The sequence below is a fragment of the Channa argus genome, chromosome 20, assembly GCF_033026475.1.
Source record: "Channa argus isolate prfri chromosome 20, Channa argus male v1.0, whole genome shotgun sequence".
Taxonomy (NCBI): Eukaryota; Metazoa; Chordata; class Actinopteri; order Anabantiformes; family Channidae; genus Channa; species Channa argus.
The window spans coordinates 11,960,019-11,972,422 of NC_090216.1; the positions used below are offsets into that span (position 1 = coordinate 11,960,019).

General features: G+C 40.8%; 1 protein-coding gene across 3 annotated transcripts in view; it reads left to right on the plus strand.

Moving 5' to 3' along the window:
• Positions 1-10,516, plus strand: part of ntn2 (netrin 2) — a 40,711-nt gene extending 30,195 nt beyond the window's left edge. For all 3 annotated transcript variants that reach the window (XM_067488324.1, XM_067488325.1, XM_067488323.1), the window contains exons 4-7: positions 363-512; positions 2,763-2,816; positions 6,407-6,481; positions 6,573-10,516. In XM_067488324.1, coding sequence (XP_067344425.1) covers positions 363-512; positions 2,763-2,816; positions 6,407-6,481; positions 6,573-6,958 — 665 coding nt within the window. In that variant the 3' untranslated portion in view covers positions 6,959-10,516. The remainder of the gene's footprint in view (positions 1-362; positions 513-2,762; positions 2,817-6,406; positions 6,482-6,572) is intronic.
• Positions 10,517-12,404: the final 1,888 nt, after the last annotated feature.

A 12,404-nucleotide genomic window follows, 5' to 3' on the forward strand; every position in this document is an offset into this window, starting at 1 on the left:
TTCTACTTTCATTTTTCAATTCTTCTTCAATTCTTCATACTTTTTGCACAAGCAGATGCACATATACAGTGTGTTTCCTTGTAGCAATGTGGAAATCACAAGCATGGGTGCCTCTCCCTGGCTCCTTAAAGTCCTAAACCAAAAATCCAGTACTAGGTACAGTATCTCTTGTCTGCAGGCAAAATCAGAAGGTCACAAGATGTAACCCAGTATCCTAACAAGGCTCTTAACTGTTAAAGAAAAAAGATGCTGCCTTGTGTGTTTTGGCTTGTGATAACATCTAACATATTTTCTCTCGGCCCTGCTTTTTTATATCACTGTCCTCCCTTCTCCTTCACACCTGTCCTCGACCCCCACCCCAGCCTGTGACTGCCACCCCGTGGGTGCTGCAGGGAAAACCTGCAACCAGACCACAGGACAGTGCCCCTGCAAGGATGGTGTTACCGGCATCACCTGCAACCGTTGTGCCAAGGGCTACCAGCAAAGCCGCTCCCCTGTGGCCCCCTGCATAAGTAAGTAACTCATGCAGACACATGCACATAGGAGTATCAGTCACAGCATATCACACTGATAACTTATGCTTGGTAACTGTATCAGCTTGTTGGTGAGTCACTGCATAAAACTGAATAAACTCCATTGTAAAGTCCATAAGACCACAAAAGGCATATTACAGCTCTGCAGTAGTGTAGTAAGCTATATTAAAATCAGCACATACCCAAACCATGGAGTTTACAGAGCATAAGTGAAAGAGTGAAAGCACTCTGGCCTTTTGACAGGCGCACACAACCCAGTATCTTCACTGCACACATACAGTACACTGATCAGGTCACTGAAAATGCAATGATTACTTTCATAGAGAACAGCTCAAAACGTGCAAGCAAAAAAACCCAGAGCAAAAACATATTTATCACAGAGAGTAAAGAGTTTAAGATTTAAGAGGAGAGGTGACTCACACCAACTATTGATGTATAGTTTTATTTTGTCAGTGGAGAGTTTGTTTTGTGAGAACCAAATATTTGGTTATTGTTTTTCCAATTGCTGTCAAAGAAATATACAGTAGTGTGTGTGCGTGTGTGTGTGTGTATGTGTGTGTGTGTGTGTGTGTGTGTGTGTGTGTGTGCGCACACTCGCTGGAGTGGTTTGCATGTCAACTACATAGGTTTTTAATTTCCTGTGACAAGCTTGTGTGTATGCATGTAAGTTATGAAATTTGCCAGTGGCCTGACACATGCAGGCATGTGTAATAGAGGGCAACGTTCCACCGCACTGTCTGCCAGGCAGTTTGGACACACATTGCACACACTCACAAGACATCCACCAAAGCAAACTGTGCCACCCAGTGCCGTACTGAGCTCTGCCACACCGTGCCACATGGTGCCATGTTGTTTCTCTCACATGCAGCTCCGGAGCAGATGGTGGATGGGCTAGAAGGACAAAACCACTGTGGTCACGGATGGCAGACCCCACTCATTTGAGTGCTCCAGAGCCACCCAATAAGAAGAATTATGTATGTGCTTTTAGGTACACGCACACAATTAGATCCATTAAGAATAGCGTTAATGATAAATGTGAGCATTAATATGGGCATTTTACTTTCCTGTTGAGCCCCAAGACAGAAGACAAGCCCATAAGCTGCCATTCATTATGATGGCAGCAACCCTCGTCTTAGCGATCCTTTCATCATCTGTCTGTCTTCACAAGATGTTGCCATGAGGGCCCACATACTCAAAGTGGCTTCTAGCAGCTGTGCCTGCCTTTAAGCTTGGTTCCCTTGTTTGTTAGTGCCAAAAATGTCCACTGTGCACACCTCTCTTCAGCTCACTCCCACTCACTCGGTTCAAACCCTCAACCTTCAAATCCAATCAAAAGCAGATCCTTTGGGTGGATGCTAAGCTGCTGTTCCAGTAACTCTGTTTACCGTAAAAGTAGAGGTCCTGTTGTTAGTATTAGCATTTGTATTGGAAGGTTGCATACGATTAGAAGAGAAGTCCTGGAGGAATTCCACAAGGCACTTTTTAGTGTAGCCAGCGGGCAGAGCAAGGGTGGGCTGCATCTGTCTCAAGACGATCCAAACTAAATTGCTCCCCTGCCATCTGTCCATCTGTCTATACATGCTTGCTCAAAGATTACACAGTAGTGTTAAACAAGCATCTGTTAGGGGAGGACAAGACTAATCTAGTGCAGCCACCTTTCCATTTTAATCAGTGTGACACAAAGAATAACGTCTGTGTCACATGTGTCAAATGTTCCAAACTGACTTATCCTCGCTGGAATCCGGGGTAAATATGGTGTATATCTACTAAGGTTGACTCAAAACCCAAATCTGGCCCTCTGACCTCCATTATTTCTTCCCCTTCTGCTGGATCTACTATGTATTCTTAAGAACTGACAGTGAAACCACCACATTAGTCTGTGGAATGCATGGATAATTCGAGCCTGTCTTCCCTCTCACCAGAAAGAAGTGTCTCCGTCATTCTGTCAGTGTTTATCTGGCATGTCTGTCCGCAGTGTTGCATGAGTTTTTGTCTGCATAATCGACCTACAGTACTATGTCATAATCCAAACCTAATCTAAGACAACCACAAGTAAAAACAGTGCTCATACCCACTCTTTGATTGACTTCTAATGAATTCAGACATACTTCATTTCTTTGACCACACAGTCATTTAAAGCATGTACCATGCCAAATCAGACAGTACTTCAAAGCTATGGATTTACATTTAACCAGTTAAATAATGTTGTATTTCTTGTGTGTTTTTCAGAAATCCCAGTGGTCAACCCCACAGCTGTGGTGAGCAGCACGGAGGAACCAGCAGGTTTGTAAACGCTCTCTGCACTTCACCCATAAGCGCCAATGCTTTATGACAGAAGCAAAAACATATATTTTTTTATATTTCTGAACTCAAGTTTTAAGGTGGGGAATAAATATTAATGGAGGGTGGGTCCCCACTTTTGAAGTCCTGTGAGGAGAATGAGTGCACTGGGGCTGGCAGAATTTTTTCCATTGTCTTAAAAATCTGTGTCCTTGGCACCGTTTCTCCAGCCGCTAGCCCCAAGTTAGTGGTGCCTCGCTGTGCTCAAAGTATAGCTGCAGCCAAGGCCAGCAGATAGGCAGCAGAGGTGATTTGTTACAGTTTAGCTGGGAGATATAGTGGAAGGGAGAGTTTTGAGGCGTGAAAAGAGCGTTGGCAAGTGACTGAGGGAAAATTTGCTCGCTCCATCTCGCTCAAACCTTCCAGTTTAGGCTCTGGTGAATTACCCTGCCTCTACTTTTCATTCTGTGGCTGAATGATTTGAATGGTGGTGCTGATTTGGGAATGTTGATTCATTAGTACATCTATAACATATATCATCACCCAGGCTGCTGGTTGAACCCCCACTTTACAACGTAATTATAATTTTAAGTTTTTTTCCCCTATAAATAATAAATTTTTTTACACCGCTCACTGTAAATTACACTTTTAAATGATGAAAAATGCTGTTCAGTTTGCAGATGTTACTAAAGGTTAACATTTTGGATTGCTGACCTCAAAGACCTCCAATTAAATTTCATGGTATATACTCTATACTCTGTATTTAGGGTATACAATGAATAACAATTCACATTTAAGACCTAAAGAAATATTTATTTGCTTTCTGGCAACAATTAAATGAGCTTCATACCTCTGTTGTGTTTAATTTTGTCCTGTTTAGCACAAAGCCTGGAAACAGAAATAGGTTATAAAAAGGTTTTTCACATCAACCCTACAACAGCAAAAATACTACTAGTGGACACAATAGAATTCTCATGCAACTCTTGGCAAGAAAAACAAGAAGCATATTTCCTAAGATTTATTTCCTAAGATTTTTATATTTTATTCCTATAATATAGTAACTATTAGCATTAATTACAATTTTTTTCATATTTTGGATACATGTTGCAATTTCTCTCATTTTGTTTCCTCTTTTTCCTCTTATTACTTGGGCTTCTTAGATTTTCTAACAGGAAAAAAAAAAAAAAAGCCCAGTCCAGCCCTTCCTTGTGTTTACTACTTCCCTGGGAAAATGTTACGGGGTCTAAGAACACAAGAGTCACTTATCGCCAATTCACCTCAGGCTCTACCAAACACACCAGCGTTTCTCCCATCTTTCTCCTTCCTAAGCTACCATAGAACGAGCTTCACCATCAGAAACTTAAGGCCCCGAAACGTTTTTGTGTAAGGGGCGGTGGATGCAATTTGTCCTTGTCATGGCACAGCGAAAGGGGTTCAAGGGAATAAGGCCATCAAGACCCCAGAGCCAATTGTTCAGTTTTCAGTGGGCCAGTCTTCTGGGTCAATGAGCGATTCTCCGAGAGCTTTTCCAGGTGAACAACCAGCAGTAAGAGACTCTTCATGGGAAAACACAAACTATCCCCCATCCACTGCTTCAACACTGATACCTCTAGGCCAGCCACTGTATACTGCACACACAAGCACAGACACACACAGTGCCAGTTATCTAATGAAATCTATGCACATCTCTTGCAAATGCATACTTGTCACAGTTGCATGCACACTTACATGATAATGATCTCCACATGAAAACACACACTCACATATGATAAAACAGACCTTTAGAAAACCATGATACTTAACATCATTTATTTAAAATCTATGAATAATGTACAATACACACATACCTCGATCCAAGTGCACCTCTTTCTACCCATCAATATCTACGCCTGCATTCATAGTTTTTTGTTTAACAACACCACGTCTCAGGATTATTGGAATGTACAATCAGTTTTTTCCCTCTTTCTGTCTTTTTCTCTCCTCTTTCTGGCTATAGGGAAATCTCCACTGCTCTGATTTACAACCAAGCCTCCTTGACATTTTATATGTTCCTTAGTCCCCAATTTCTTCTTCCTTCTGCAGTCCTTCTATTGCTCCATCCATCTCCTTCCCCTTACTGTCTTTCAACGAAGAAAGTCTAATTTCCCTGTCTTGTGACTGTTTATATATTTAAATTTGGGACATTTTATTTTAAGAAATTTTGAAAGCAATGAGAGGCCTGACTACAGATACCAGTCCAGCTACCAGCATGTGGTTTTTCAGTTTCATGCCCTGACATACCAAGTAAGCAGCGTGGTTCAGCTTTTGTATCCCCCTGACAGAAATTACTAAAAAAAAAAGAAGAAAAACAATGTTCGAAACATAGTTTGTATAAACAACACGTCTTCATGTCATTCCCTACAATTTCAGCCCATAAAGTTTATACTTTTTGCCTAACTTTATGTCTTTCTCTTGCATAATTGAAATAAGAAGTTCCCAATTTCTATGGTTCATCAAGCCCTGTGGCATCCACTCAAGTACAGTAGAGCCTTGCTAATGATCAACAGTGGCTCTTTCTTTCTTGTCACAACCCCAGTAACAGTTACCATAAGCACAATTTAAAAACAAATTTTATCAAGGATTCTTGTCATCGATTGACATGAGCACTTTCATCTGTTTTTAAAAGTTCATTTAATTTTGCCTGTCATCTTTTTTCCACATTCCGTCTGCTCCTTGCTCATGGAAAATGTATTTAGTGATCAGAGAGAGGCAAAGCTTTTAAAGTTGAGATGAAAAAAATAAATATTTAAAGATCACAAGAAAATGACTGATGAGAAATAATTACATGCATGTGCAAGCCTTCAAAGGGCTCTATATCAGTATTTACTTTCTTGGGCCATAGAAGGTGTTCGCACACATTTATTTATTTTTAACATCAAATAGGAAGAAAAACTTTTTTTTGGCAATTTTCTACTCAAGTTGCAGGTGATAAAGTATGGAGAGGAGGTAGTTGCTTTACTCCTGCACACTTTTCAGCCCAAACCTTTCTGAACATACGTAATGAAATCAAACCAAGTCTTAGAGACAGTCAAGCAGAGATCAGAGACTGGTCACTCAGCTAAGACGTCCATTTTAACTGTCACAATCGTGACTTTAAAGTCTCATCACTGGTGGCTCCACGTATGAATGGTCAGTAGAGGTCATCTATCCAATGTGTGGTCTCAGTCGTCACGCTGGCAGCCAAGGCCTATTCACATGCATCCAACCATGACCTGCTTCCACCACACTCTGTCTTTTCTCAATTCTCTAGAAAACATGTCAAGTCGAACACTTTTACTCCTCTGGTATGTTTCACTTGCCTCCCAGCTCCAGCTGTTGTTGACATTCGATGTGTGATTTGTCAGAGGTTTTGTTTTAGCACTAAAAACTGAAACCAAGCTCAGCAGTATTCAGCCTGCCTCAGTTTCCCTTTAAGCCTTCAGCCCCATCAGTGCATATGTGAAGTGTAAAATGTGAAATGGAACATTATTAAGACAATTAAAAATCTATGTTCAAGTGTCCCATTTTTGAGTCACATTTCTGAGTTACAAAAGTGAATGTTTGTGTTTTTGCAGACTGTGAGTCCTATTGTAAACCAGTGAAAGGGAACCTGAAGATAAACATGAAGAAATATTGCAAGAAAGATTATGGTAAGAGAGTAGAATAAATATTGAGGAACAGTTAGTAAATGTACTACACTGGGAGCATTAACTTGTGTATTTTTTGTGTACTTGTTCCCAGCGGTCCAAGTAAACGTGCTGGATATGGAGACGGTGGGGGACTGGGCCAAATTCTCAGTTAGCGTGATGTCTGTGTACAAGAGCCGCGGCGAGCCTTTGAAGCGAGGCGACAACTACCTGTGGGTACACATGAAGGACCTGGCCTGCAAATGTCCCAAGATCCAGATGAGCAAACGGTTCTTGGTGATGGGTGGCAGCGACGGTGGAATGGGCCCAGGCGCTGGTCCGGGGGTTGGGCCAGGGGGTGGAGCTACAATTCCAGGGGCAGAGCGTGTGGGCCTGGTGGCTGATAAGAACAGCCTGGTGATCCAGTGGAGGGACATTTGGATGAGACGTCTGAGGAAGTTCCAACGCAAAGAAAAGAAGGGAAAGTGCAGCAAAGCGTGATGGGAAAGCAGCGTCCGTCCCTACCTCTCCCTCCGTCACCCATGAACTCTGACCTTTGACTTATCTTCCCACCTTTCTTCTCCACCATCACAGGGATCCTGCACATTACAAAGACTGCATGTACCCTACCTGTTTTAAGGACATTTTGTGTATATTGTATGATTACTTTTTATTTTTTATTTTTATTGAGTTTTTTGTTATGTCACTTGTCTTTTTTGTCCAATTGGTTTGCCTTAAAAAGGGACCATTAAAAAGGGTATGAAGTGTAGACAAAAGCAGATGCCATTCCTTCCTTCAACAACAATGACAACGACAGCGAAAATGTCCACTCGTCCCCCAACTATGACCCCCTGATTCTCAGAGACCCATTCCTGTCAAGACTGACTGTCTTGTGTCATTTTGTGTCAGTACTCACATATTAGATTACTAGTGCTCACACTTCACATGCTTCTCTGAGGATTTTTTTCAAAAGTGTTTGCCCTTTCAGCAACGGACTGATATCAGCAACCATGTGAACTGCAAACCCTCGGCTTGGCTGTTTCACGTTTCAATGTGGAAACAAACTCAAATTTTATCCGCACAAGCTGGACCACTTTCAACATTTACCGTTAAAATGTTCATAAAATGGGGCTCACGCCAGCTTTTTGCAGTAACTTCTTTGGACTATACCTGAACTAAACTCTTGTCCCATGAGGAACCAAGGGCTCCCTTTGCAGGGACATTTTTCACAGCAAACCTCAGTCTCAACACCACTGCTGCTGCTGCTAAACAGCCCTCACAGAACAAACTGCTAATGTAGGCCCTCATATATCAGCAAGTATTTGATGCCACTGCTCACAACAGAATTTATACTTTTGGTGTGGCTGCTTCTTGATGTCTCATCCATCCATATCCCAGCCATGTCCTCTTTAGAGATATATTCTTTTGTTTCACTTTAAGCAGAACAAATCCTGTTGGTATGTGTGAGTCAAACTCCAGGCCCCTGGGACTGTGCCTCTTCACCACTAGTTCCTCTCATGAGTGGTTTATAAAGTCATGCATCAACATCATGACTCTTTGCTTGTCACATTTTTTTTTCTTTCTGGAAGAAAGACTAAGCGGTGTGGACAAATGGCTGGAATTTTAAAACAATACCAATATTTCCAAGGAGACATGTTTCTTTGTTTATAATATCTTCCACTGGGTAGTGGCCTTTCAGATGTTGCTGTGTGGCCACTGTCATTTCTTTGTCTTTAACATTATTCTGATGTATCTAGTGACCGGCAGGCTTTTGTTTGCTAAAATAAGAGATTGAAATAAGAGTTCCTTTTTATGCAGTAAAAAGAAAACAAAGTTGGGTAAACAACATAGTCGTGTTTTCCTCTAGTATATTTTGACAAAATGAATGAGGCTGGAAACTTTTTAGTGCTCACTGATTGTATTATGACATGGGAGGATCATATTTCATTCCTCATGTACTTTGTTATGTTTGCATGTTTGTGGTTTTTGCTGGTCCATCAAAACCTTACAGTGAGCAAAGGAGGAACTAAACCAATATGAGCATTGAGATCCAAAGGAAAACTTCCCAAGTCATGGTCCCTCACTTAATCCACAATAACGCAGCCGCTGTCATCCTTTGCCAAATAAGCGTAGTCAGTTTTTTAAATTCAATTAAGAGACTATGAGAGTCAGGACCAACAGAAACCACAGAGAGAGATGTCTAGTTGCTCTCGAGCTTTTTATCTGCCTTTTGCTGTTATTTCATTTTGTAAAGCACATTACAATTTATTTAAATAGAGTAAAGATCAGCACAAAGTCTCGAGGCATTGCAGTGTGCCGACAGGCATGTCATGCTAGCTAGTGGTTACGCTCCTTTGGCTGCGGCAGTATGTTTGGTTTGTCATTCTTCCAAAAGTGTCTCTCCTCTGCTGTCTTCTCTGTGTCAGCCACCACCCTCCCCGAACTCCCTTTTGCATGTTGTGTCTTAGATAATTGACAGCACAGTGGTCTCCTCTACTGCACTGTAGTTCTTATTATCACGTCCTATGAGAATGTATGTCAAACTGTGAAGAACACACTCATACATGTGTGTGGTCTGATTGTAAGTGTTTGTGAAATAATGCCACCAAGCTTAAGAATGTGGACATTATGACAGTTTATGCTGTTATTGACTCTGAACAGGCTCAGATGTTGTCCAAATCATCATGGATCTTCATGCTTACATGTCTCCTAACGACATTTTAATTATCCAATACAAAAACAACCCGTATCAAAATGTATTCTTACCTGCTACAATTTCAGGTGTGTGACAACAAAGCAAAGGAGGACAAGAATTAAAATATTTAAGGCAGTATACGTGGGGCACATTTCCTCCCCATGGATTTTTACAGAAATGCAGAACCAAACTGTTAATTATTTCCGCGTTGGCTGTCAAACCGGTGGCGTTACAGTAGCCCCAGTGGTATAGTACTTTAGGACGGAGGGTTAAATGATGTGCCCTTATAGCGTCTCTCGTGCTCAATCTCATGATGTTCGAGCTTACTCACAAGGGAATTACATTGTCTGTAAATCTGGACTTTCTTTCAGATTAAATTCCACAAAGTCCTTCTACTGGCTCTTCATTTTTCTTTTAATACGTTCCCACCCTAAATGTTAGAATAAACATAAATAGTTTAATAATTCGAGTGAGCCAGATGTTATTTTGGGGTTGGAAGCTATTTACTGAGCCTCATAGTGAGAGCCATCCTGTTGTTTTACGTTAACAAGCCCAAAGGCTTGGCAGTGGAGAACACAACTGCTTTGCTTTGTTGCCCCCTCTTTGCAGCTTTGCAGCATTTACAGGATTCACAGGTGTGTGTGTTTGTCTGTGTGTGTGTGTGTGTGTGTGTGTGTGTTTGAGTGACTGAGCGTCTCGTATGAAGGGCATCATTTTTGACGGATATAGCTAAAGCCTACCATGAAGAATTATTATGAACATTTTCCTGGTCTCATTACAGTTTTCTTCTGTGCCACTTTCATTCACACCTTGGCCTCTTTTAATAAGCCTTGACACATTTTTAATGTTGTAAATATGTCTCATACTGTGTCTGCCATTTATGTTGTCTTTTGCAAAGCATCAATTGCCTGGGATGACTCACATGTATGGATGTACAAACCAGATGATGTTATATGGATGTAGAAACCAGAAACATATGCTTTTGCGATCACAACCAGAAGATGTGGTTCAGATTTTACACAGAATGTATTCTTTTTGGTTTTATGTTGTTTCCAGACAACAGACATCCAAATTATAAATTACTTTGAGCACAATTGAAATGTGACACAAGCTGATCGGCCTCTTTGCTTTTCCCTTAGAGGGAAGTGACACAACAACGTATCATTTTCTGTTACATTTGTGTCATGGGAATGATGGTTCACTCACACAGAAATTTTCCACCCACCTTTGTTTAGCAATTCTTCCTTCAGTTTAGTCTTGTTTTTCACTTCCGTTATATCAAAGTCTTTGTACATTTTTCTGTGAGGCAATGAACCACTGACTTTTCAATCTAAATGATAAAAAAATAAATTATTAGTTAATGAGCTGTGTGTTTTCTTCACTATCTGTCTCCCTAATGGTGGATATTTCCCTGTGTTGCGGAAATTATATCAAATTGATATGATTTCTCTTGGAAAGTACAATCACATGCAGTGGGCATTACTTCGGTGTGTTTCCACTCACAGAGGCTAGATTGGGTTTGGAAGGGGGAGACTACTGGGGTAGATTGGGTCTATGAACAGAGCAAGAGCTAAAGCTCTGTAAATAAACAGTAAGGCGCACACACAAATATGCACCTCACCTCTGAGGTAACCCTACTCCTAAGTCAGACCTAAAGCAGGAAACTCGCTAAACCCCCCCTCCTTACCTACGGTCTTCTCTGTCCTTGTCTCCCCACCCTCAAACCAAACAGGCCAACTCCATCCATCCTTCTGAAGGTAAATTACAGGAAAGCAATCATTTATCAGCACTCTCTCCAGGCATGGCCATCAAGGTTTTGAACATAGAGTCTTCTGAGATTGGACCCACACACACTCACACACCATGACCATTGTCTCTTTATCAAGATTGCAAATTGTAGTCAGTGTGTATTTGGTCCTCTGCATCACATTTTCATTTTCCTTTGCTACAGACAGTTCAGCTTCATGGCCACTACAAAATCGTGATCCCTCACCCAATTTTTGTAAACAGAAAGACTGTTAGGACTGTTAGTTTTCACACTGTGGGATAGAGAAGGAGGTGTCCCTAAGGATGGTAACAATCCAGGGGTGATTAAGGGTCATAATGCTACTGTACCAGAGTTAGGGAGCTGCAACTAACATAACACTTTTCAATAGTATCCCTTTAATTTTTCTTCTGTGTGTCAGGTTTAGGTTTCACACATGGTGGTCCTCGGGGTTATTGGTTGAGCAATTAAAACATCTATGGTTTTTGGTTTTCCGTTTTGTTGTCTAGTGGTTGAGAAGGCTAGAGGCTGTGCAAACACAAGTTACAAGTATGAATTCCAGCCATGTAAGTTTTTTGTTTTAGTGTAGAGAAAAAGTAGTTTCCCTTGCTAAACATTGTTTTCACCTAAATCTTTACATTTCTATATCCATCATCAACAGCTCAGATTCCCCTCTTTGGAAGTTAATTTGCACCTACTTTGAGTGGCCAAATTGAACAGACAAAGATTAATATTTATTTTCTGTTTTGGTCTTTAAATCTGAGTCTGATCCTCAATGTAAAGTACCCAGTGTTGCGCAAATCAGACTTTGACAGAATATTTCAAAACAGTAGGATTGTTGTAATTTTTCAGCCATTTCTGGAGACAGCACAGAAAACAAATTGTATACTTCCAGTGATTGACGGAAAAACAACGTTCACAGCTGTGCTTGTTTTAAAAGCTTGCTGGGTAGTGTTTAAAGTATACACTTTCAGTGTTCTGCCTTGCTCCTCACCCTGCAGAAGTTATGTACTGTATGCTTTGTACTGCTCTGTATGTCCTTGACGTAGCTGGACAGGGGTGGACTTGTCCAATTTCACAGCTGGGTGTGATGTCGGGGCACCATTTCAACACTGCATGCTCTGAAGGTGGAAGATTCAAATATCTTAAATAACATGGCTGTGTTCAATATTTTTACAGAACATGTGGTTCAATTTATTCCATCCCAACATTTTTTGATTTGTTTGTTTGTTTAGTTGTTTTCTATAATCTGCATTAGCCTGCTACATCCTCTTTTTTCATTTCTGTCTCTGGCAATAAAAATTATTTTTACCATATTACACCATATGATAAGCCTGTGTTTGCTGGAAATCCACTATACAGAGAGTTTAGTGTTTATTGTCTGTTTATCTATAATGAAATAGATGGAGAGGCAATAATATTGATTGTTGTCTCACTTCTACCACTGTGTAAAATCCTAACATTTCAAGTGTGTTTGGAAAATCACT